This window comes from Typopeltis vanoorti, chromosome 1, assembly GCF_054136105.1.
Source record: "Typopeltis vanoorti isolate ZY-2024b chromosome 1, IOZ_Tvanoo_1.0, whole genome shotgun sequence".
Lineage (NCBI taxonomy): Eukaryota > Metazoa > Arthropoda > Arachnida > Uropygi > Thelyphonidae > Typopeltis > Typopeltis vanoorti.
In genome coordinates this window covers 114180018-114204249 of record NC_143549.1, presented here as the reverse complement: position 1 = coordinate 114204249, position 24232 = coordinate 114180018, and the positions used below count along the sequence as shown (strand labels likewise).

Genomic DNA, 24232 nt, shown 5'->3' with positions numbered 1-24232 from the left:
GCAGTTTATTCAACAGCTCTGAAGGAATTCAAGAAAGCACTGAAAATAAAGTACCACAGGAAACTGAGCAGAGGCATGTTGCTTTTGCAGGACAATGCACCAGCTCACATTGCTCATGAAACCCAACAGACAATACACGACTTGAGCTTTCATTGTCTGCCTCACCCACCCTATTTGCTAGACTGACTATTTCCTATTCCCAAATTTAAAGAAACACTTGAAAGGAACAAAATTTACCACAGATGATAAAGTCATATCTGCAGCTGAGGAATGGTTTGTGCAACAAGGGAAAGATTTTTTTCTCAGAGGATTGCCAATGATGCAGCAGCAGCATTGTGACAAGTGTATAATACTTTGTGGAGAATATGTAGAATAATGTGTAAGTTAATGGTTCTACCTCAATTCCTTCATGGTGATTATTACATCTTCTTAGAACACCCTTGTACCACTCTGATATTACACCTCTAGAAAAGTTTATGGTTTTGTGGGGGTAACCATAATTGGCATTAACCCATTTTTAAGCACACTCTCATATAATGATGTTCCAATTAGGTCAGGTTACATGCTGAGCTATATAGCAGGAAATTATGAAAATTTAAATGAGTACTATCTTTGGTGCTTGAATGGGAAGGATATCAGCAATGCATGGGAAGCTTTGAAAAATTGCTTAAATCAGGCAGTATCTGAATGTGTCCCTAGAGTTCAAAGAACAAATAAGGTGAGAGTGAAATGGATAGGCAACTGTATTAAACAAGAGATGCATATGAAGATTTTATGGAAGGAATATTGTGATATTAATAATAAGAAGAGTTATGAAATATATAAAGCACAGTCCAGAAAAGTTACAGGCATTATACAGAGAGCTAAGTCAGAGTATGAAAAGAAACTGTATATTCAGAATAAAGGCAACCCAAAATAATTTTATTTTTATGCTGCAGGTAAAAGAAAAAATGAATGTGGAAGTATAATTAGTGAATGCAGACTGTGTCTTGTGTCAGAAGCAGATAAGATTGTTTACTATGCTAAGATCAATCACATGGTACACGAAAATGACACATATGCAAAAGGAATGATCAGCCGAATTGGTTTAGCCTTTGACATTTTTGTATAACTTGAGTCTCAGCTCATGTAAAATCACACAGAAATGGAAAGAATGTATGATAGTTATGTTGTATAAGGGTAGTGCAAAAACCATTGTCTAACTATGGACCTATCAGTATCTCTGAAGTAGGGGTTAAAATTTTATTATAGCAAAGTATACTTTGCAAAGAATGGCATGGAGTTACTAAAGGGAGGTCATATTTTAGCAATTTGCTCATGTTTTATAATGTTATGGCTGAGCTGGATAAAGGCAATGGATACACTATGATACCGTTGGACTTTGCTGTGGCATTTGATTGAAAAAAATGTGATTTTACCATGTGAAAAAGCTGTTGTATAAACTGGAAAATATAGTTTTGCATTATAAATAACACCAAGAGGTATGGAAATAAATTAATTTATGGAATCTGTTAATATTGCACTGGTTTACTATCCAACATATCAGAGCACAAATTATAACTGTGACAAGTGCACAGATACTAAATTAAATCATTAGTAGCAGTTCAGGAATTTGTAACTGAAAACGGAACTGATGTCCTCTGTGGGCCGCTTAACCATAAAGTTAATTTTTAAAAAAAATCAGACATCTCATTCTCATCTCTCTCTCATCTAGAGTAGTGAGAGTCCTTCCCCAGCAAGTTTTTGTATGGAGATCCCATTGGTGCACTCTCTATCAGTTTATATATAGTACTTCCATCTGAAGTAGCTTGCATCAATAGCAAAACTGAAGATATCTGGGGGGGGGGGCATTTTTAAGTAAAGTTAAGGTGTCAGCAAGGAGAATATTGGTGAATAAAGAAGTGATGTGAAAACTAGCTGTGAGTACTGCTTAAAACTAAATTCTGGATTAAAAATTTGAAGTGGGTAGAATTTTTATATAATGAAGTATGACTGGTTGGGGAGGAGGGGAGTTGTCAGTAGCATCTGCTGTGGGATGAAAAAAGTTACTGGACTTATGAATTTTGGGGAATCTATATTCGGGGGGGGGGGGGGACTTAAAGGTTTGAGTTTTTTTATTTAATTCATATGGCAATGAGGTAACATTTTTAAAAAGTTTTTAATGTTTTTCTTCTGGGAATTAGTGGATCATAATCTAAAGGTTTGTCTCCAGTGTGTGTGTGTGTGTGTGTGTGTGGTCTCTAAATGAAAGAATTAAGCATATCGTAATTCTTTTGTACAAGTTTCAATTTTTAATAATACAAGCTTCAGTCACCACCTAGGCCTAAATACTTGAATTCCTATTATCCAGATATCTGGTCAACCTGATCTATTATTATTATTTTCAGGCCACCATGGAGTCAAAAGACTCATTGTGGGTGGTCCTTCCTAAGAACATAAAGTCTGTCAAGACTCATCGAGGGGAGGTCCCCAAAGTCTATCATACCACTCCTTAAACTCATTGACCGTTCTCGCCCTCACCACTCCATCAGGCAATGCATTCCACGGCTCAACCACCCTCCACGTAAAAAAAACCACTCCTCACCCTCTTGCTCACAGTTTCCTTTCATAACTTCCAGAGATGGCCTCTTGTCATCACTCCTTCCCGCTGTTCAACCAAGCGAAAGAACTCCCCAGTATCAACCCTGTAACCACCTCTCAACAGTTTAAAAGTCTCAATCATATCACCTCTCCTTCTATCCACCAAACTCTGCAGTCCACATTCCCTCAGCCGATCCTCATAACTATTCTTGTACAGTCCTGAAACCATCTTTGTCATCTGTCTTTGTATCCTTTCCACAGTTAATTTATCCCTTTCAAATCCTGGGGACCAAATCTGAGAACAATAGTCCAAGTGTGGTCTGATCAGAGACTTATACAATGGAATGATAACCCTCTTATCTCTGCAGGTCAGTGTCCTTCTCATAATTGCAGCAATCCTCTGTGTTACCTTCACCACCTTTTCAATTTGTCCCTTAAACTTCAGGTTTCTATCAATCATCAACCCCAAATCTCTTCTCTCCCCTACTTTCTCCAGTATAACTCCTCCCATAGAGTATGCAGCATCACATCGATGTTTCCCAAACCTCAAGACCTTACATTTTGCTGCATTAAACTGACACCCCCATTCATTTGCCCATCTATCTAGCTTATTCAAATCCTCTTGCAGGGCTACCACATCTGCACTATTACTAATAATCCTTCCCAGCTTCGCATCATCCGTAAACAACTGAATATCCCCTTGCAATCCACTGACAATGTTGTTGATATAAAGGTTAAACAATATAGTGCAAACAGTGTAACAATATCTGTGCAAAGAAAGCCAGATGTAAGCTAGCTAGTCTGGTGCAGTATATAATGGAACCCCCATCACTTTCTTATTCCTGTTGTCAATGTCCTCATTAAGCAGCAATATTATTATTATTATGATTCAGGCCTCCATGGAGGCCTGAATCATAATAATAGTCCATGCAAAGAGACCACTCCTCACCCTCTTGTTCACAGCTTCCTTTCATAACTTCCAGGGATGGCCCCCTTTGTCCTTGCACCTTTCCCCCTGTTCCGCCAAGCAAAATAACTCCCCAGTGTCAACCCTGTAACTACCTCTCAACAGTTTAAAAGTCTTAATCATATCACCTCTCCTTCTTCTATCTACCAGAACTCTGCAGTCCATATTTCCTCAATTTGTCCTCATATCTAACATTGTACAGTATTGAAACCATCTTTGTTATCTGCTGCTGTACCCTTTCCACAGTTAATTTATTCCCTTGAAATCCTGGGTACCAAATTTGGTCTGATCAGGGTTTTATATAATGGCATGACCACTCTTTTATCTCTGCAGGTCAGTATTCTTCTCAATATTGCAGCAATCCTCTGGGTTACCTTCACCACCTTTGCAATATATTCCCTGAATTTTAGGTTTCTATCAATCATCATCCCCAGATCTCTTGCCTCCTCTACTTTCTCCAGTACAGCTTCTCCAACAGAATATGCAGCCTCCCGTCGATGTATCCTAAACGTCAAGATTTTACATTTTGCTGCATTAAACTGATATCTCCCATTCATTTGCCCATCTGTCCAGTTTATTCAAATCCTTTTGCAGGGCTGCCACATCTGCACTATTACTAATAACCCTTCCTAGCTTCACATTATCTGCAAATAACTAAATATTCCCCCTCCCTGCAATCCACTGACAATGTCAGTGATAAAAAAGATTAAACAGTGCAGTATTCTAGGTAACTTTTGCAATGTGGCCCTTCAGTTTCGTTCATCTGTCTGCCAACACCCTGAATTCCTTGACTTCCACACCTCCTTGAATAAAATTCCTCTTATAAAATAAATCTTGTTCCATCTCTCATTTCAAAGTTCGATTTTAGTTTTGATTTAAAAAAAAAAAATGCATTTCTTAAAAATTGTAATATTAACTAACTTTGTTTAAATACAAAATATGTATTTAAACAAAAATTACTGTAGCCTTTAAAAATAATAAGATGAAGGAACTCAACATTGTTAGTATTCAGGAATATGTGAACAGAGTTAATTTTAGTTGGCATGGCCATTTAAACAATGGGAGAAGAAAAGTTAGCAAAGCAAGTGTTTGATTCCAAGATATCAGGAAAAAGAACCAGTTGAAGACCAAGATCAAGGTAGAATGATGCAATCAAATGACAGAAATATAAGATATGTCAATATAGTGCTGAAAGCTAAAAGACTAAATTTCAAAGAAAATTGTTGGCACGTGACAAGCAGTAATGTAAGCATAATCATGCATAATCATAGTATTCCATGCACTCCTTAAGGATAAATATAATGAAATTGATAATTATTATTATTCATAGAACTAAAATAGAGAGAATAAGACAAGTTGCCATCACTAAAAGTTTTATGTTGCTGGGGATCAGTTAAGCATGAAGTGGTTGATTAAGTGGAATGCATTACTAGAGAGAGTAGTAGAAGCAAAAATGGTATATGAATTTAATATAAATGCATTATAATGAATCAATTATTAATTATTATTACATCATCTCCAAGGACTCATTGAGGAAGGACACTCCACTCCATATAAACTACTGTCACTACTACATGATCCTTCATTTACATACAACAGAACTGACCACTACCAACACACAACACCAAAGATTGTGATGATTGCTAATGGATATGAGCAAAACTCAACCCAAAGAATTCTTGTTAAATATCATCCCCTAACCAGCCTGCAATCAGATCAGGTAATGGGGAACCTCTGGTGATGAGTCGCTTGTGATTCCCCAGAGGTCTGATAGCGATAATATCATTTCTATAAATTAAGTAACAAAGAAATCATGAAAACTCAGGTCAAAAAGGGGAAAAACATATGAAAGTCAAGTATACAAATTGTATACAAGTATGAAAGTATACAATCTGGTAATTGTATACAAAGGAGTAATGTTGTCAGTGGTATATGCAAATTACCATGCCATGTTGGAGTGGTTCTCCATTTTGTCTCTGAAGTGAGAACAAGGCATTTTGTGATAGCAAAATTCTTGGATATGGCTGCAAGACATCATAGCCTCATAAAACTAGATGCTGGCCAAAATCAGGTGAAGATAGCCAGATGTTGGCATGTCAATTGTTCCATGGTTCACAGAATGTAGAACCAATTCCAACAGCCACAAACAGTATCCCAGAGATATAGTGAAGGAAGACCACTGGCTACAACTGAGTAGGTGACCAATATCTCTGATTATCTGCTCACTGAAACAGGAAGACTACCCTGAATCAGCTACAATCCGACCTTGCGTCAGCTACAGGAACATTGGTATCTGCTTCTACTGTGCTCAGAAGTCTTCATGATGGTACTCTGTATGCTAAGTGACTGGTAGTCCTCTGTGCCCCTATCCCCCACAACACAGGAAGAACATTTGAAATGAGTCAGGCTCTACTTCAACTGGACCCAAGACCAGAAGGAGTTGGTATTGTTTAAAGACATGTTCCAGGGACACATTATCATACCCCTAACATCTGTGTTAGGGGTATTATCATGTTAAACCTGTGCATGTTTAACATGACATTGTTCTGCTAGGAAGCACATGCACAGATGTTAAACCTGTGCATGTGCTTCCTAGCAGAACAATGAATGCTGCAACTTATAGAGACAAGGTCCTGGATCCCTATGTGCATCCATTTGTGGGTGCAATAGGCGAGATCTTTATCCTGCAAGTCAGTAATGCTCATCCTCATCAAAAGAGTCTCATGAACAAGTATCTTCAAGCCAAGGCTATCGTAAGTATGGACTGACCATCCAGACCTCCTGACCCTAATTCTATTGCTAGCATGCCTGGGATGCCCTAGCTAGGAAAATATGTTGATGCTCTCAGCCTCTCCTTAAAACCTTCAGGGACTTAGACGAGCTTTGTAGGAGCACTGGTTGTTATTACCAACTGAGTTGATAACAGTATGAAACATTATAAGTGCTTTATGGGTATGCGGCTTTATTGTTATATTAAAGGTAATATAAATTATTACCATTTAATTGCGGAATGACTGCAATCCTTATTGGGACACTTTGACCATCTCATTTTGATATCTGTTTTTGACCATTGTCTTTATGTATACCCATTTATTACTGAATTAAACTATTTATTTACAATGTTTGTGGGTGTTTCTTTCACATCTCATATCGTACTGCTTTTCACTGAATTGCATAAAAATTAATCATAAAAGTTCTGAGTTATCGTGTTTTTTTTCTCTTTCTTCCTTAATTTATGGAAACCAGTGTAGATAAAGTGACATGACTATGCAAGAACAGGATGATGTGTTTGAGGTCCTTCTTCAAAATTATCAGATAACCTGATACAGTATTATGAACAAAATTTGTGAATTGGTATGATTATGAGAAGCCGATTCTTATATCTTAATACTGAACATTATCAGTCATTTTCATCTGTGGAATAAAAATATAAATTATTACTTTTTAATAATTTATATTATTTTAAGGTAATAAAATAAAAAGTAAATATATGAAATAAAATGGATAAATTATTCATTCTAGAAATGGTTGGAACAAAAACTAAAGACTTCTTCATTGTTTTAAGAGGGTTACAGTTTGTTACTAAGTCTGCATTGTCACTTCAAGAAAAACAGTTAAAATCAGGATGGAAAAATTCTAGTCTACTTCCACTTACTCAGCAGTTTCTGTTTTGTTTGGAAGAAGCAGCAAGTTCAGTTATTGCTAGAAAACCTTCAAAGGTAAGTGTTTAAATTTCTGGGATGTTGTAATTTATTTAGTACCATTATGCAGAACTATTTCATGCTATTTACTTGGGAGAATGATTGGACATTTTGCTTTCAATGTTGCTTATAGGTTGTTGCAGATTTCAAAACGTCACCAAGTCTGACCTATGTATATCTTTCCAGAAGAATACAGAATCTTGAATACACCCTGATATTTAAAAAATGGAACTTTGTCTTTAGGGGGGAGCATAGAAAGCTTCATAAGGTGTTGAGCAGTTTGAAGGCAGTTTTAATGTTGACTGCCTTTAATATTTTTGGCTATTTTACTTGATGCATAGCCAACGTATGAAATGGATACTGTGCTTTTGTAATTAATTTCTGGGTTATCACAGGATGGTTCATCAGAATATAAAAGTTTTTTGAGTATCCATTTTTGGAGGAAGTGGTTAAATAGGATTTGAAGTTCTTGTTTTCATTTGATTTCATCATTTTTTAGTATGCTTAAAGTTCTGTTATTCAAGGTTGAAAACAAAAGGGGGGAAAAAAGTAGACTCGTAGCACACATTCTCAAAGAACATCACACTTTAAATTGGGAAGCATCCTCCATGCCCTACTTAAGAGAAATACTTTGACAAGTTGTTCAAGGAGTCCTTCAAGGGCATTTGTTCAAAATGCACACTAAACAGAAATCATGGAATGATCTTTCATGACATCTGGAAGTCATTAATTAACATGTGTAACATTCAAGATCTCTTCTATGCCAGCAATCGCATACAGAGTTTATACAACAGTGTAGAGATTGGATTGCATGTATCATGCCTAATTATACTTGTGATTAAACTATCATTCCAATCTTTTCAACTTATAGATATTAACTGTTATTGGAAAACATTTAATTTTTTTGTTAGTGTTTACTTATGTTAATCAACCTCTTGATGATGCTGTTAGCCACATGGACAGCAAAACATGTATATAGGAATTACATCTAGTATAAATTTTAAAATAAATTTATATAACAGATTTTTTGTTCCTTTTATTCTTTATTTTCAGCTCTTGTAAAATTCATAGTTTGCTTTATCTATTTTTTCATTTTCATTATTGATTTTATTCACACTTTTTTTTAGTTATTGTGAAGTGACAAAAAAAAGTTCAGTAAATACTAAAATCGACATAATTAAGTGATCTGAAAATGGCAAATTACTTGATTCATTAATCATGTTTATAATCTTTCTCCACTTGGCGAGAGTGACTATGAAGTGATCGCCTGGGCTGAAAGTTCTTTGTGAGGAAAGATATCTGTGGAATTTTGAAGGCCTGTGATTATGAAAAACTTAGGAGACAACTAAGTGCTTTAACATGTCAAGAGGAGTTGAAGGAAGAATAATATAGAAGAAGAATAGGAGGGCAAGATTGTGCCACTTCATAAAGGAGGTGATCGAACTCAAGCATCAAACTATAGGCCTATCTGTGTGTCAGGTGTTGTGTTTAAGTTGTTGGAGAAGCTTGTGAGAACTAGGATCCAGAATTGGGTTGACAACAATGGTATTATCTTTGATCATGTGCTAAAGATAATGGTATTATCTTTAGCACGTGGATTTGCTAAAGGGAGGTCATATTTTAGTAATCTACTTACTTATTACAATAAAGTGACTGCTTCCTTGGACAGAGGAGAAGGATACACAGTAATATACTTAGATTTCGCAAAGGCTTTTGATAGACTACCTCATTATAAATTGATAGTCAAACTAGAGCAGATGGGGTTGGATATTAGATTAGTGCAGTGGTGGCGAATCTTTTTATGTGCACATCCCAAAAGTTTATAAATTGAGTTGCTGTCGTGCCAGCGTGTGCCAAAAATTTACAAATCAGGTTGCTGAAGTGCCGGGAAGTTTTTAGTAGGGGAAAAATTAATTAATTAATATTATATAATATTTTATAAATAATTATAATTTCAGCAAAAAAAAAAAAAAAAATCAGGTAACGCCTTTTTATTCCCGTATAGTGAGGTAGGCGAAGCCATTTAGTCCTGTCTAACTTTTGGAGACGGAGTGGGCAGTTCAATCTCTACTGGTACCCAATCAGAGATAGATGGCCCAAGGCTATCACTAATTAAGCAGCACACAGTGAAGAGAGACAGCTCAACATGTGCAGCCATCTCGTGGTCCCTAACACAGTATATTTAATATCTGAAATAATGTGTGTTCTACGATTGATTTTCTTCAGTTTACAGGAAGAAAAAACATGAGTTTCTTGTAGAAAAAACCCACTTGCCCGTGCCAGAGATTGACTAACTTGGGAACCGGTCAAAAAAAGCTTAGAAAAATTTCCTCTAGTTGCTGACTAGATTCAAAAGCAAGTCTCCCTTAGTGCGGTCAAGCGCTGTGTTGTGCAAACGCCACATCCACTGAGCTACACATGCTCCCTATAATTATAGTTTTATAAATAATATAAATAAAGAGCTAATAAGCTTCATTTCGGCGATATAAACAATATTTCAACAATATTTTAAATTAAGGGGATATAAAATCCACATTGTTTTAAAACCGAATAAGAAACTCAAAGATTGGAATCAGAGAGTTTCATGCCGAATATAGTAAACTATAAAGTATCGGCGATCACTAGCGTGAGCTAATGCAAGTGACCCTAGTATGTAGTACAATATCGGACAACTCGTTGCAAAGGTGGGGAAAGTTCAGATCGCTATTCTTAGGTATTTTCCATAATGTAAAAACATATTTCCTAGGAAATGTATGCTGTTATTACATTATGGAGGGAAGTAGCTAGACCATAATACCAAAGTGTATTATGGTCTAGCTACTCACTGATGAAGCCTCAAAAAAGGCTGAAACCGGTTTGGGTAGTGACCTCCCTCCATAATGTAATAACAGCATACATTTCCTAGGAAATATGTTTTTACATTATGGAAAATACCTAAGAATAGCGATCTGAACTTTCCCCACCTTTGCAGCGAGTTGTCCGATATTGTACTATGTACTAGGGTCACTTGCATTAGCTCACGCTAGTGATCGCCGATACTTCATAGTTTACTATATTCGGCATGAAACTCTCTGATTCCAATCTTTGAGTTTCTTATTCGGTTTTAAAACAATGTGGATTTTATATCCCCTTGATTTAAAATATTGTTTATAAATAATATTTAATTATAAAAAAAATTATATATATAAATATATAATATTATTCAGTGTAAAATTGATTATTGTATTATTAAATTGATTTTAATGATGTTGGTTTGAAAAAGAAAAAAAAAACAGTAGTGAGAAAAATATTTATGCATTGTAACTCACCATAGAAGTCAACTGAGCAGGGAAGCTGCAGAAGGATGTCAACTTTTCAGCGAAATGCTGAACCGTATTTACTCGAATATAACATGTCCTCGCACATAACTCACACTCCTGATTTTAGTTTACAAAAAAAAGACATCAAAAATTGCATATAACCTCGAACACAAAAAATGTTTAAACATATTCACGTCGGGGCGATAGTAACTCACTCCCCGTGGTAACAACATGCCCTCTCCAACAGCCATTACACTGCAGATACAAGAAAACCAAGTGTAGTTTTATTGTATCCCTGAATAAGGTACAGAGGCTTTTGCAGTCTATATAGGGTGGCCATTAAATAACTTTCCCTCTTTGGAGGAATCCGCAGCTAAAACCAATAAACGGAATGAGACCAAATTTTATATTGAGACTTTTGAAGGCATGGGGGAGATGAATTCCGTGAAAAAAAGATTTAGTACCAAAAGTCGACGATAGGGGGAATATTGGCGCTGGCTTAGCCGAAAATGAGCAGATAATTACATTAAAGTCAGATAAAATGCAATTTGTTGTACACAAGAAAGGTCAGCACATTGAAAATCGTGTATGTGGCCCAGGAGACCCTGAATTTGATTAATAAAACATTATTTCCTGTGAGTTCAATCACTACATTAATTTCTGTCTCTTGCAAGTTGTTCATTTAGTTTAATTATTATTATCATCGTAACATGCCACATATCCAGCTGGAATGAGTGACGCAAATGTCACTTACACCGTTGAAATGTTATTATTCCATTTTATCTGCCTTTAATGTAATTATCTTTTATCTGCCAAAATTTCCCCTATCGGCGACTTTTCATACTAAATCTTTTTTTAGCAGAAATCATCTCCCCATGCCTTCAAAAGTCTCAATATAAAATTTGGTCGCATTCCGTTTATTGGTTTTAGCTACAGATGCCTCCAAAGAGGGAAAATTATTTTATGGCCACCCTGTATTTCTCAACAAATAGTTTGATTCATTAGTTAGAGCAGTTTTCATTCCAGCTGTCTCTAATTGCACTATTGTTGTCCCCTCCCAGATAAACTATGCTGTAGAGACTCAAGAAAAACCGTACGATGCACTGAAACACAGTATCTAACTAAAATCTATTGTCCAATTTTTCAGTTACATGAAATAAGTGTTTTCTTTTTATTGCATTTGAAATTCTCGATGTCATTATGACAGATCACAAAGGCTAACTTCAAATAAAATTCTACCATGAATTGAAACATGCCATATAATTACAGTGACCATACGTCCTTTATTTAAGAGGACAGTCCTTTATTTCACTGCTCATTCCTTTAGATTTTTTTTTTCTATAATGGCCATTTTGTCCCTTATTTTGTGAATTGAAATAGTAAATTGAATATTGATACCCACATATTTAAATATGCAATTCATAAATTTTACCAAACCTGCATTGATTATTTAAATAACTGAGTCAGCTCTTGCGTGGAAATGGAAGTATTTGCATGGGTCCTACTATGAGATCCCTCTGCGGGCGAAGATCAAGGAAAGTGTTTTGTTCACTTCCAGTCACTGGAACCTAAACATAAATGACGGCGAACTATTTGATGAGTATTAAAAGTTATGTCACCAGTGTAAAGATCGAAGAATGGTGACAAAATGACGAGTCATGCCAATGTAGATGGCTTGAAATTTTTAAATATTGCACAGATAAACACATATCTTATAAAAACATTTTAAAAATCGTTGAATTTTGCTTATGTCTCCCTGGATCTAATGCCCCCAGTGAACGAGTATTTTTATTTTCATTAGTATCAGTGAAAAAAACCAATTAAAAATCCAAACATTGAAAGCATGCGTTTATACCAAATGGAACTTTGACATGAATTGTATACAGTTTTATGAATTTTTAAAACACAAACCTGATTTATTAAAAAAAAAGTTCATTTTTGTGAAAAGTATCAAAATTAAATTTTTTAAAGTAATATGATTGTTTAAAATGCTGTGTATATGCTTATATTTTACAATAAACGTTATAAAGTTTTTAGTTTTAGTGAAACAAATAAACACAACCTGTTTTTATCTCATCTCATCTTCCTTATACCCTCTTTTACCTTGCGGTGTCAAGGGTCCGTTGATCATCGGACCTCACTCCGTTTACAGGATAAGGTGGTCAGCCTTATGCCCCGGTGTATCCTATGGCCTGTAATGTTGAGTTCTCAAGGCCAGTTTGCCTGCTTTGTGGGATGAAAAACCCCAGAATAAACTGGGGAAAAAACCCTGCTGTCCACGCCCCAAGACTGGCTAACTAACTTGGCTATAGCTGAGAAAGATCCTTCAGCTCCTCACGTCACCGACGGGAATCGAACCTAGGACACTCCTTCCCCAGGCATATGGTTGCGAAGCGCATAACCACTAGGCTAACCGCGCGGACCTGTTTTTATTTATTTATTTATTTATTATGAAACAATTTCTGATTTTTCTTTTATTTTCTCCAAAAAAATATGGTCACTATACATATAATGCATGTGTGAGTTCACCTGCCAACTCAAAAGCAAACAAGCAGGAATAAAATTCAACCAAGGGTTGAAAGTTTGTGTGAGTTGAGCCCACCGGTAATGAGAAGTTCCGTTGGAATGATAAACGACACCCCGTCGTGAATGTGTGAAAACTAAGAAATATATAGCAAATGTTGTTATGACAGTTTCAGATGTTATGGAATTCGGTTGAAGAGAATTAGCATTTCAACTCAACACTTGTCGGTTGCCTTTGTCTTTGAGTTGCGTGATCTTTTGTTAATACAGCACCAACCATATGTACGTCTTCATAGCTGCTCTTTCGTGTAAAACAAAATTTAACTTGTACGTATTGTAATAATTTTTAAAAAAGTTGAATTTATAAGCATATAAAAGGATATCGCCTGTAAATCGGTGACGTGCCAGCGAAATTCTCGGATGTGCCACCTCTGGCATGCGTGCCATAGGTTCGCCATCTATGGATTGTTGCATTAGATTGAAGACTGGCTATCTGATAGGTATCAACAAGTTGTGTACGGGGGAGCGATATCCTGGAAAAGGAAAGTCACTAGTGGACTGCCTCAGGGGTCTGTTTTGGGGCCATTACTATTTAACTTGTATATTAACGATATAGGTGAAGATTTGGATGGAGATATTCAGTTGTTTGCAGATGATGCAAAGTTGGGACAAACCATGAAGAGTAGTGAAGATGTTGTGGCCTTACAAGAAGACTTGAATAAATTGAGTGATTGGGCACAGAAATGGGGATATGAGTTCATTGTTGCAAAATGTAAGGTTTTAAAATTTGGAAAACAAAGATGGGATGCAGAATTTATGCATGGTGAGGATATATTGTTGGAGGTGGAAGAAATAAGAGATCTGGGAAGGGGGGGGGGTGATAGTGGATAAGGATCTGAAATTTAGAGGACACATAGCCAAAATTGTGAAGACAACACAAAGGTTTCTGGGAATGATGCGGAGGACACTGACATGTAGAAGTAGGGAGATTCTTGTTCCATTGTATAAGGCTTTGATTAGGCCACACATGGACTATTGTGCCCAGATTTGGTCACCTGGTTTTCAGAAGGATGAAGAGATGTTGGAAAGGGTCCAAAGGCGATTGACTAAGGTAGTTTTTCACCTCTGGAACATCGAGTATGAGGAAAGATTAAGAAGATGTAATTTTCAGAGTCTGGTGGAATCCTATAACAACCCCTTACCAACCTTCAAGTTGGTAACGGGTTGTTATAGGATCATTGCTGGAGAAGTTCTACAGAAAATAGTGGGAGATTGGGGGAGAACCAGAGGTCATCCCTGGAAACTGGGATTCTGGAAACTTCAGAATTTGTAATTATTATTTGGTCGTCGGCAAAAAGGAGAGTGTTTAAGTTTACTGTAGGAGAAAGTTTAATTCCTTGATGTAAATTCTTATTCCATTTTATTATTATTTCATTTAAGTAAATATTAAAAAGAGTTACTGAGAGGGGACATCCCTGTCAGACCCCTTGGTTTATCTCTCTTGTATTTGATTATTTTCATATATACTTGTGATAGCTTTTAGGATATTATTTGGTATTTGTCTTTCTTTTAATATGTTAAATAATATGTTTCTTTTAACTTTGTCAACTGCTTTTTCAAAGTCTATAAATGTAATATGTGTTTCTAAATTGTATTCTCTTCTTTTCTCTATTATTAATTTTAGGCAAAAGGCCAAGTCTATACATGATCGTCCTTTTCTAAATCCATTCTGTACTTCTAAAATAAAGTTTTCAGAATATTTCGTTAGTTTTACTATTTAAAATTCTGCTATATATTTTGTAACAGGAATTTAGTATACTGATACCTCTATAGTTTTTAGGGTCATCTCTATTACCTTACTTTAAGATAGGAATCACAATTGCTTTTTTCCATTCTATTGGGGGGGGGGGGATACCAGTTGAATAAATTTTATTTAAAAATAATAAGAGTCTTTCTTTGAATCTTGTTCCTGCATATTTATATAGTTCTGAACCTAACTTATCTTTCCAGGTGATTTTCCATATCTTGTTTCTATCAGGCTTATTTCTAATTCTTCTTTAGTTATTTCCTTTTCTTTTTCGTTAATTGTCTGCCAGTTGCCTTTTTTAAAACATTTGTCTGTCCACAATTCTGTGTAGTAATTTAGAAATTCTTCTAATTTCAATTCGGTGTTTAATTTTATGTTTTCTTTGGTATCTGCATTTAAGTGTTTCAAAATTTTATATACAGTGGGTCTTATTTTATATAAATCATGTTCTAAATTAGAAACAAATTTGTTCACGATGCTCTCTCTTTTTCTGACTTCTCTTTTAGCTATGGATCTTATTCTTTTATAATCTATTTCATCTTGTAATCTTTTACTGCTTAACCATTTGTGATAGGCTTCTTTTTGATTATTTCTTTCATTGTATCATCCCAGATCTTCAGTTTTTTCCTTTTATTGAATTTTTTGGTCTTTCCTAAGCTTTCATTTGCTGCTGCATTTAGTATAGTTTTTATATTAAGCCATTCTATTTCTATTTCTTCATTTTGTTTTATTTTGGTTATTGGTTAACTAGATATTGGTTAATTCTTTGTCCATATAGCCATTGTACGTTTGTGTCATTCAATAGTCTAGTTTTATAAACAAATGTTTCAAATTTTCTTTCTGATCTTGTTACTTGTAGCCATTTAGCTGGTAATCTTAATTTTATTTTAACAAGGAAGTGGTCACTGCTTATTTCACATCCTCTGTGAACTCTGACATCTAATGAAAAAAAATTTTTTTTTCATTTAATGTAAAATAATTTAATATTGATTTCCATCCTCTTGCTGCCCAAGTATATTTATGTATGTCTTTATGTTTATAGAAGGAATTCATTATTTTTAGTTTATTAGAAACTACAAAGTCGATCAGTTTTTTACCATTCCTGTTTAGAAAGTGTTCTCAAAGTATTCCTATATTATTATTAATTTTCGCATTTTAAATTCTTGCATTTAAGTCTCCTGCTAAAATTACGTAATCATTTTTATTTATTTTATTATATATGTTTTGTAGCTGATTATAAAAATCAATATTATCCTGTTCTCTTCCTTCTTCTGGGACATATAAACCAATTATTGTTAAATAGCCTCTATCTATTTTTATTCTAGTTTCTATTATTCTTTCATTCCATAATTTATAATGTTTTAACTGTTTTGAAAGGGAGTTATGAATCCAAATCATGACTCCTGCTTGTGCCCTTTGGTCTCTGTCAACTCCACTATATATCACATTAAAATTTTTAGTTCTCATAGTTCCTTTTAATTTCTTTTTTGTTTCAGTGATTACTGCTATTTTAAATTTTCTTTTATTTAATATTTGGTCTAATTCTATTTCTTTATATGCTATTCCTCTTACATTCCAGTATGCTATGTGTATTATATTTTGTCATTCCCATTTTTGTTTTACCTTTTCCATTCCAGGGTCGTTTTCCATAGATTCAATCCGATTATCTTTTTCTGTCAGCTTACAAGTCGAATTATGTTCTCCATCTCAGGGGACTAGCCTAATGTTGGTATAGTTCAGTGGTAGGGCTGCTACCTTAAGGCTTCTGAACTAGCCTTCTTCCAAATTTATCGAATGCTCTCGAGAGGACCCTGCAACCCCTAGAGAGCGCATACCCTGGGTGGCAGATAAGGGAGCCCACCGCGCGCGCGCGCGCGTGTGTGTGTGTGTGTGTTTTCATGCGTACATGGGTGTGTATATGGTGGGGTGGTCCGAATATACTGAATAAGGACTCGTGGACCAACAGGGCCATTAGGGGCAATCATCGTGATTGTAAGGGAAGTGGCACTACCATGGATCCCTAGCTGGATCTATCCTCTTCTTCTTCTACTTTGAGGAAGATCCACTTACTTTATTCTTTCCTATAAGGCCTTATCAGCCAACTCTTCTTATTTTATGACCCTTATGCTATTAGAGTACTCAATTCTATAGCAAGGCTTATACGTTGGTCATACATAACTGGTAATTAGTTTACGGAATTAACAAAAAAATCCAAAAAATACTCAAACCAGTAAACCACAACCACTATCCCCCCCCCCTCCACAATAAAGATTACACCAAGTCTATCACCATCCCCTACATCCAGGGCACCTCTGAGAAAATAACCAATATCCTCAGAAAATATGACCTTACTTCCTGTTACAGACCATATAAAAAGTTGGCATCCCTTATCCGCTCTACCAACCACTTCCCCTAGACCTACCTGGTGTATACCAGGTCCCTTGCAGCTGCAAATTGTCCTACTTTGGCCAAACAGGCAGAACAACAAATATCAGGTTTCAGAACACAAAGACTACATCCGGTTTCACCAGTACAACCGCTCTGGGCTGGCAGACCATGCCTTAGATACCCACCATAGAATTCGTTGGAAGAAAACAAAAATAATACACCACAGCAAGTTTAAATATGAGAGATTATTCAAGGAATCTTCAGCAGCTCTAAAAAACATTAGTAACCTCAACAAATTTGGGAGACTTACATTTTGAGAACTTCAGCCCAACTGCCAAGTCAACCAAATTAGCCCACCAGAGGGCACCAATAGGACTTTAGGAACAATATTAGTTTCTTGCTTTCTTCCTTATTTGCTTTTGTTAGTGCCTGCGTGCACATACCATATCTTTATGTTCCTGAAGATGGCAACGTGACGTTGCCGAAATATAGAAGTTATTTATTAAAGTTATCTTTAATTAATATACTTTATATGCGTTGTTAATTCCGTAAACTAATTACCAGTTAGAGTACTCGAGGGCCATGGGGTCTTTTCATTTCTGGCCTTTCAACTATGACCTTACTATATAAATCTTACTATAATTCTTCTATAATCTACTCTTTCCCCCTTCAATATACCCTATTCCTCCTATGGGTTTATGATATCATAAATATGATATTTATGAAATCTCAGAAGCATTTGCAGAGCCTAGTTTGATCTATCTTCCATTTCCACTTAGAAACCTGGTTGAAGTTAGAAGATACCTTTTTATCATCTATTGTCAGATGTGTAACTAATTCATAAACCTCTCAACTGCAGTATAAGCCAAAACTATTATACAGTAGCCTCACTCCGCCTTATCTGTGGATATGCTTTCTGCAGTTTAAGTTACCTGCAGTCAACCCCAGTCTGAAAATATCATCATCATCATCATCATCATCAAATTCCTGCCATGTACCCACAAGGGGTGTACAGGTTATGATAGTACTACATGAAAAAAATTACATCATTACTAACTTCCTATCTACAATTTTCCTCCAAATCAGTCTGATACTTGTCAAGACTTGAACATTATCAGATTTTATATTTCTATTGTCTAAGGCACTTTGTAGCGTATCAATCCACCTATATCTTGGTCTTCCTCTGGGTCGTTTTCCTGCCAAACTGGCAGAGAACACTTGTTTTGCTATTCTTTCTTCACCCATTCTGTTTAAGTGACCATACCATCTGAGATTAGCTCTGCTAACGCATTCCTGGATTTTGACAATACCAAGTTCTTTCCTAATATCCTCGTTTTTAATATGATATTGCCATTGATGCCATCAGTTCACGTCTCTAATCTTTCTCAGGACTCTCATATCTGCAGTCTCTAGTCTTTGGTCAAGTGTTTTACTTCTGACCCAGCTCTCAGATCCATAAGTTAAAACTGGTTTGAACACTGTCTTGTATATAGCTAATTTAGTATTCTGGCTAATTTCTCTCTTATTCCATATGAATTTATTCAGTTGACTTCCTACCATACCAGCTTTGCTGATTCTGTTGTCTATTTCTATATTTAATTTACCATCTTCAGTAAAAATCGTGCCCAAGTAGCTGAAATGTTTCACTTGTTCCAAAGGTTCTCCATTCACAAGACAGTTGACATTTTCAATGATTCTGCCTATTTTCATTCTTTGTCTTTTTATTGCTGACCTTCATACCATATCTATTACAACAGCTATTCAATTTAGTCAGAGAATCATGCAGTCTGGTAGCGGATTTATTTAGAAGTATAACATCATCTGCATAAAGCAAAGAGCTGACATTAACATCTCAAATTTTGATATCATGTTTAATACCACTTTCCTTCATAATGTGATCCATATAGATAATGAATAACAGAGGGGGATAATGTACATCCTTGTCTCACACCAGATTTAACATTAAACCATCTTCCTGTACTTCCTTCAATTCTAACTGCTGACTTACAACTCAAATAAAGACTAAGTATTGCTTGATATAATGCCCCATTGACACCATATAACTGTAGCGTATTGAATAGCTTCTCTCTTGGCACCTTGTCATATGCCTTTTCCAAATCGACAAAACTTAAATACAGATCTCGGTTATATTCCCATGCTTTCTTGACTATTTGTCATAAAGTGAAGATCTGATCCTGACAGCCTCTATTTGGCCTGAATCCAGCTTGTTCTTCACCAAGCTTTTCTTCCACAATTCTTCTCAACCGTTTCTCAAGTATACTTGCATAGATCTTGCCAGGAACACTCAGTAGGGAAATACCTCTGTAATTCTCACATTCAGTTTTATTTCTCTTTTTATATATGGGTACCATGAGAGCTCTACTCCAATCATCGGGAATTCGTCCCTCTGTCCAGGCTTTCTGAACTATGCAGTGCAGCCACTGTAAAACTCTTATACCACCACACTTCAGCATTTCTGGTCGATTATCATCTACTCCTGCTTCCTTTCCACATTTCAAGCCTTTGATGGCTTTTTCTACTTCAAGTATGGATATGTATTCCTGACTGCATGCCTGGTCAGTGTATTTTACCACTGTGCTGTCATCACTGCTTGTTTCATTCAGCAGTTTTTTTTTTTTCAAAGTAATTACTCCATACTTCAAAGATATCGTTTTTCTCCCATTTTCATGTCACCTTTATCATCTCTAACTCCTTTTACAGCACTCTTTCCTCCATTCCTAAGCTTCTTCAACAACCTCCAGAATATTTGGCCACCTTCTTGATATTTATTTTCTATATTCTTGCCAAAGTCCTCCCATGACTTTTGTTTAGCTAGTTTTACACAGTGTTTAGCATTCTTGCATTTGTCTCTGTATTCTCTAAGAGCACAAGCTGACTTATTTGACAGGAACTTTTGATATGCTTTCTTCTTTTCCTTCACTTCCTCTTGAACTTCCTGAGTCCTGATTTTTTTATCCATGCTGACAACCTCACCACATGCCTCTCTGGCAGAATCAATCAGTGTTTTCTTCAGAGTTTGCCACTGAATCTCCAAGGTTTGATTCCTGTTCCCAAACTCTTTCATTTTTTCTTTGTATTTTAGTCTACAGTTCACATCTGAGAGCTGCTCAACTTTTATTCGCTTTAAAACTTTCTTACATGTTATTCTTTTCAATATGAAATTCAATTTTATCCTGCTCAAGACTAAATAGTGATCGCTTCCAATTTCAAATCCTCTGTACACTCTGGTGTCCTGCGCCAGGCAGAAAACATCACTATCAACAATAACATAGTCAATGAGACTTTTGTTATTCCTTGCCTCTTCTCTCCATGTGAATTTGTGCACATTTTTATGTTGGAACATGGTGTTAGTAATAACCAGTCCATGTCCTGAACAGAAATCCAACATATAATTGCCATTATTATTAACTTTGCTTTTTTCTCCAAATTTTCCCAAAATATTTTTGTATGTCTCACAATCATTTCCTATTCTGTTATTTAGATCCCCAACAAGGACCAACTTTTCCTTTTTCATTGTGTCAGTTGCTTTCTCTAAAACATGAAAAAATTCCTCTACTTCTACCTTCTGTGGGACCATAGGCACAAATAAGTCTCATTGTCCAGTTTCCCATTCTCATATTTGCCCAAGTCACTCTACTTGAGACTGACTGCCATTCAAGAAGATTAGCCTCGTATTTTGTGTTGAATACTATGGCTACTCCTTTTCCTTGATTGTCATTGCCTGAATATAACATTTTGTATTTATTGCTCAGAAAGAGCTCACCAGATTTTGTCTTTTTTTGTTTCAGTCACCCCTATTATGTCGATCTGGTACTTATCTAATTCCTCAGCTAGCTCCATTTCTTTGCCGTTCAGGCGTGTTATGTTGATAGTACTGATCTTTAACTCTGGTGATGTTGAGTTGGGGTGTGTTTTCAGATTTGTTCCAGTAGCTCACTTTTCGTTGTTAGTCCTTATTTAACTGGGCGACGCCCCAGCTGGCATGAAATTTTGTCATGCTGTATCATCATTTTTTATTTTGGTTTAACCAATAAGAATACAATTTGGTCGGCTAAATCCCAAATTGCCAGCCCATCCTCGTTCGTTGACTATCCAAGTAGATACCCAACAGGGTGCACCACGAGAAGGTGAGGATTGGACATTAGGTCAGAAGCCCTGGTCGGTTCTCCGCATTCCTTTAAAGGCTATGTGGAGGTCTCCTCTCAGTTATACAGCTCTGACCCTTAAGCACCCTTCTGAAAATATTGAATGGAAAATTCTAGAAATACATAATTCCTAATAAATTTAGTTTAATCCTTTACCAAATGTAAGCAAACAAAGTTTGCACCTGAAGTATCTTCAGGACTGAAACAACTCGTGGTAAAGGTAGACCAAGCTCTCATCACTCCTTTTCTTAGTATCTCCCATAATGCAAAGCACATCTCCTTGCAGACATGTATAGTGCTATGCATTAATCGAAGGGCCATTACCCAGATCAGTTTTGACCTTTATTGAGGTCTCGTCAGTAGGAGCTAGACCCAGAGGTGGTGATACTAAGGTGGAAGCAATGGTCAAAACTGGTCTGTGTAGTGGCCCTTCCCTTAATGCATAGCATTATACATGTCTGCAAGGATGTGCTTAGTATCTCCCATAATGCAAAGACAAGGAGTGACAAGAGCTTGGTCCACCTTTCGACGAGTTGCCTCAGTCCTGAAGATACTTCAGCTGTAAACTTTGTTTGCTTACACTTGGATAAAGGATTAAAATAAATTTATTATAGTCTAACCAAGTGGGAAAAAACTTCCAACATAATTCATAAGTTTTAAATTGTGCACCGTTCTGAGTAGCATGATGAAATCTTATGCTGTGCTTGGAACGTGGATCATCCCATTGTCCACCATATCCATGCCGTACTGTGTACACGACCTACAATTACTAATCACTTAGTAGCAGAGGTGTAGCTAGGAGGGGTGCAGAGGGTGTGGTCCACCCCAGACGGCATTTTGAACCTTTTTGAACTTTCGCAGTTAATTCTAAAATACAGTCTTGAGAACTCATTTCCAAACATTATAATACTACTGCGAATTTTCTTCACAATTTCTGTAAGTGTTACTAGTTGTGAGAGGAGTTTTTCTAAATAAAATAGATTAAGAATTACTTACATTGCTATGAAATAGACTTCGCCAATGTCATTGACAATTCTGCTAACAGAAAAGCAAGAAAAATAACATTTTAGAATGTTGAAATTAAAGTTTTACTTCAAAAATAAATGTAGTGTTTTAATTTATTTCCCTATACGTCGTTATGATTTTTTTGTAGTATTTTTGGTGTGTATTGAGAGAGACGGCAAAAACTCTAGCTCCACCACTGCTTAGTAGCTGTCTTGGTTATCAGATTAACTTTCACAGTGCTTGTGTTCAAGTAACCCTTATTTTACTTTATAATTGCCTTAAAGTGCACGAGTGGTGATGCTGGCAATTCAGTATGTCAAAGAGAAACTATAAAATGCTTCCTTTAAGTGAAAAGGTGAAAGTTCTTGACTTCATAAGGAAAGAAAAAAAATCACATGCTGTGGTTGCTAAGATTCCATTCACATAACTTTTATTACCGTATAATGTTCTGTTTTATTATTAGTTATTGTTGTTAATCTCTTACTGTACCTAATTTATAAATTAAGCTTTATCATAGGTATGTATGTATGTATGTATGTATGGGAAAAAACATAGTATATATAGGGTTCAGTACTATCCATGGTTTCAAGCTTCCACTGGAGGTCTTGGAACATATTCCCTCCAGATAAGGGTGGACTACTGTAAATGATTATATAATCACATGAGAAAATACATGTCATGCTTGGAATAATCTATATGTTACATACTGAATCCAAACAGGTAATATTTCAGTTGCTGTTCTCTTAAAGAATGAAATAGAGTATATGCAAATAAAATATTATGTTCCTATAGTGAAACCTATTGTGTTTGTCTGTTGTATTCATTTTAACAAGCTTTTTATGTTTAGGACTTATCATCCATATCAGCTGACCTCATCTCAAGATCATCACTTCTGTGTAAAGGTATTTTACAGTATGTACAACTTACATCTGATGCTTTATATGGGAAAGCAAACAGACAGAAACACAGTATTTCTGTTCATGATATCAACAATGAGTATGACTTTTATTCTGCAATTACAGAAACAGAACTAGCAGAACAAAAACAATTACTAAAACAGAACTCAGAAAAAAATAGCAATACATCACCAGTTTTGAACAAACAAGTTAATGACAATTCATTTTCTTTGCAAAGCAATTTGCAAGATATTCAAAAATCTAAGAGCTATCAGGATTCAACTAAACTAACAGTGTCAAACTCTTCATATCTAAACAGTGTAGCTCAAAAACATCAGCAGCAAAAGAAAGATGTGTTACTTAATACAAAATTCAGTCAATCGGTAAGTACTTTTTTAATAATATTATATGAATGTAGTATATTTATTTGCATAATAATAATAATAACCACTTTTTCTTCTAGTGTTTTAGTCTGAAAATATGAATGCATCCTCTATATACGAATTTTTTACTGAGAATCAAGTGGAAATATTCATATGCCTTCATTCACTAATTAAAAATACATCTTCCTTTCTTTTAGTGTTACATGGTGATCAGCATTCATTTTTGAAATTATGGATTCTACAGCCGTATTAAATTAACTCTTTTTATTATCCTGATGTTCGATCTTCATATCAAGATCATCATCTGGAGCATACATAAATATACAAGACAAGCTGCATTACATTTCAAACCGTAAGCTAGAGAAACAATGATTTGATCACATGCTACTCACTGGAATGACCTCTAGTAAAAAAAATAAATAAAAAAAAATTACATCAAGCTACATTTAATTTATGATTACATGAATAAACATTCTTGCTTACAGATGATTTTCCTTCCAGTAACAGTGATGTCCTA

General features: G+C 35.6%; 1 protein-coding gene across 1 annotated transcript in view; it reads left to right on the top strand.

Annotated features, from left to right (window-relative positions):
- The window catches only part of Coq8 (ubiquinone biosynthesis protein COQ8, mitochondrial), a 210537-nt gene that overhangs the window by 20990 nt on the left and 165315 nt on the right, over positions 1-24232 (top strand). Inside the window, exons 2-3 of the mRNA XM_090398930.1 lie at positions 7070-7266; positions 23284-23715. Coding sequence (XP_090255056.1) covers positions 7072-7266; positions 23284-23715 — 627 coding nt within the window. The 5' untranslated portion in view covers positions 7070-7071. The remainder of the gene's footprint in view (positions 1-7069; positions 7267-23283; positions 23716-24232) is intronic.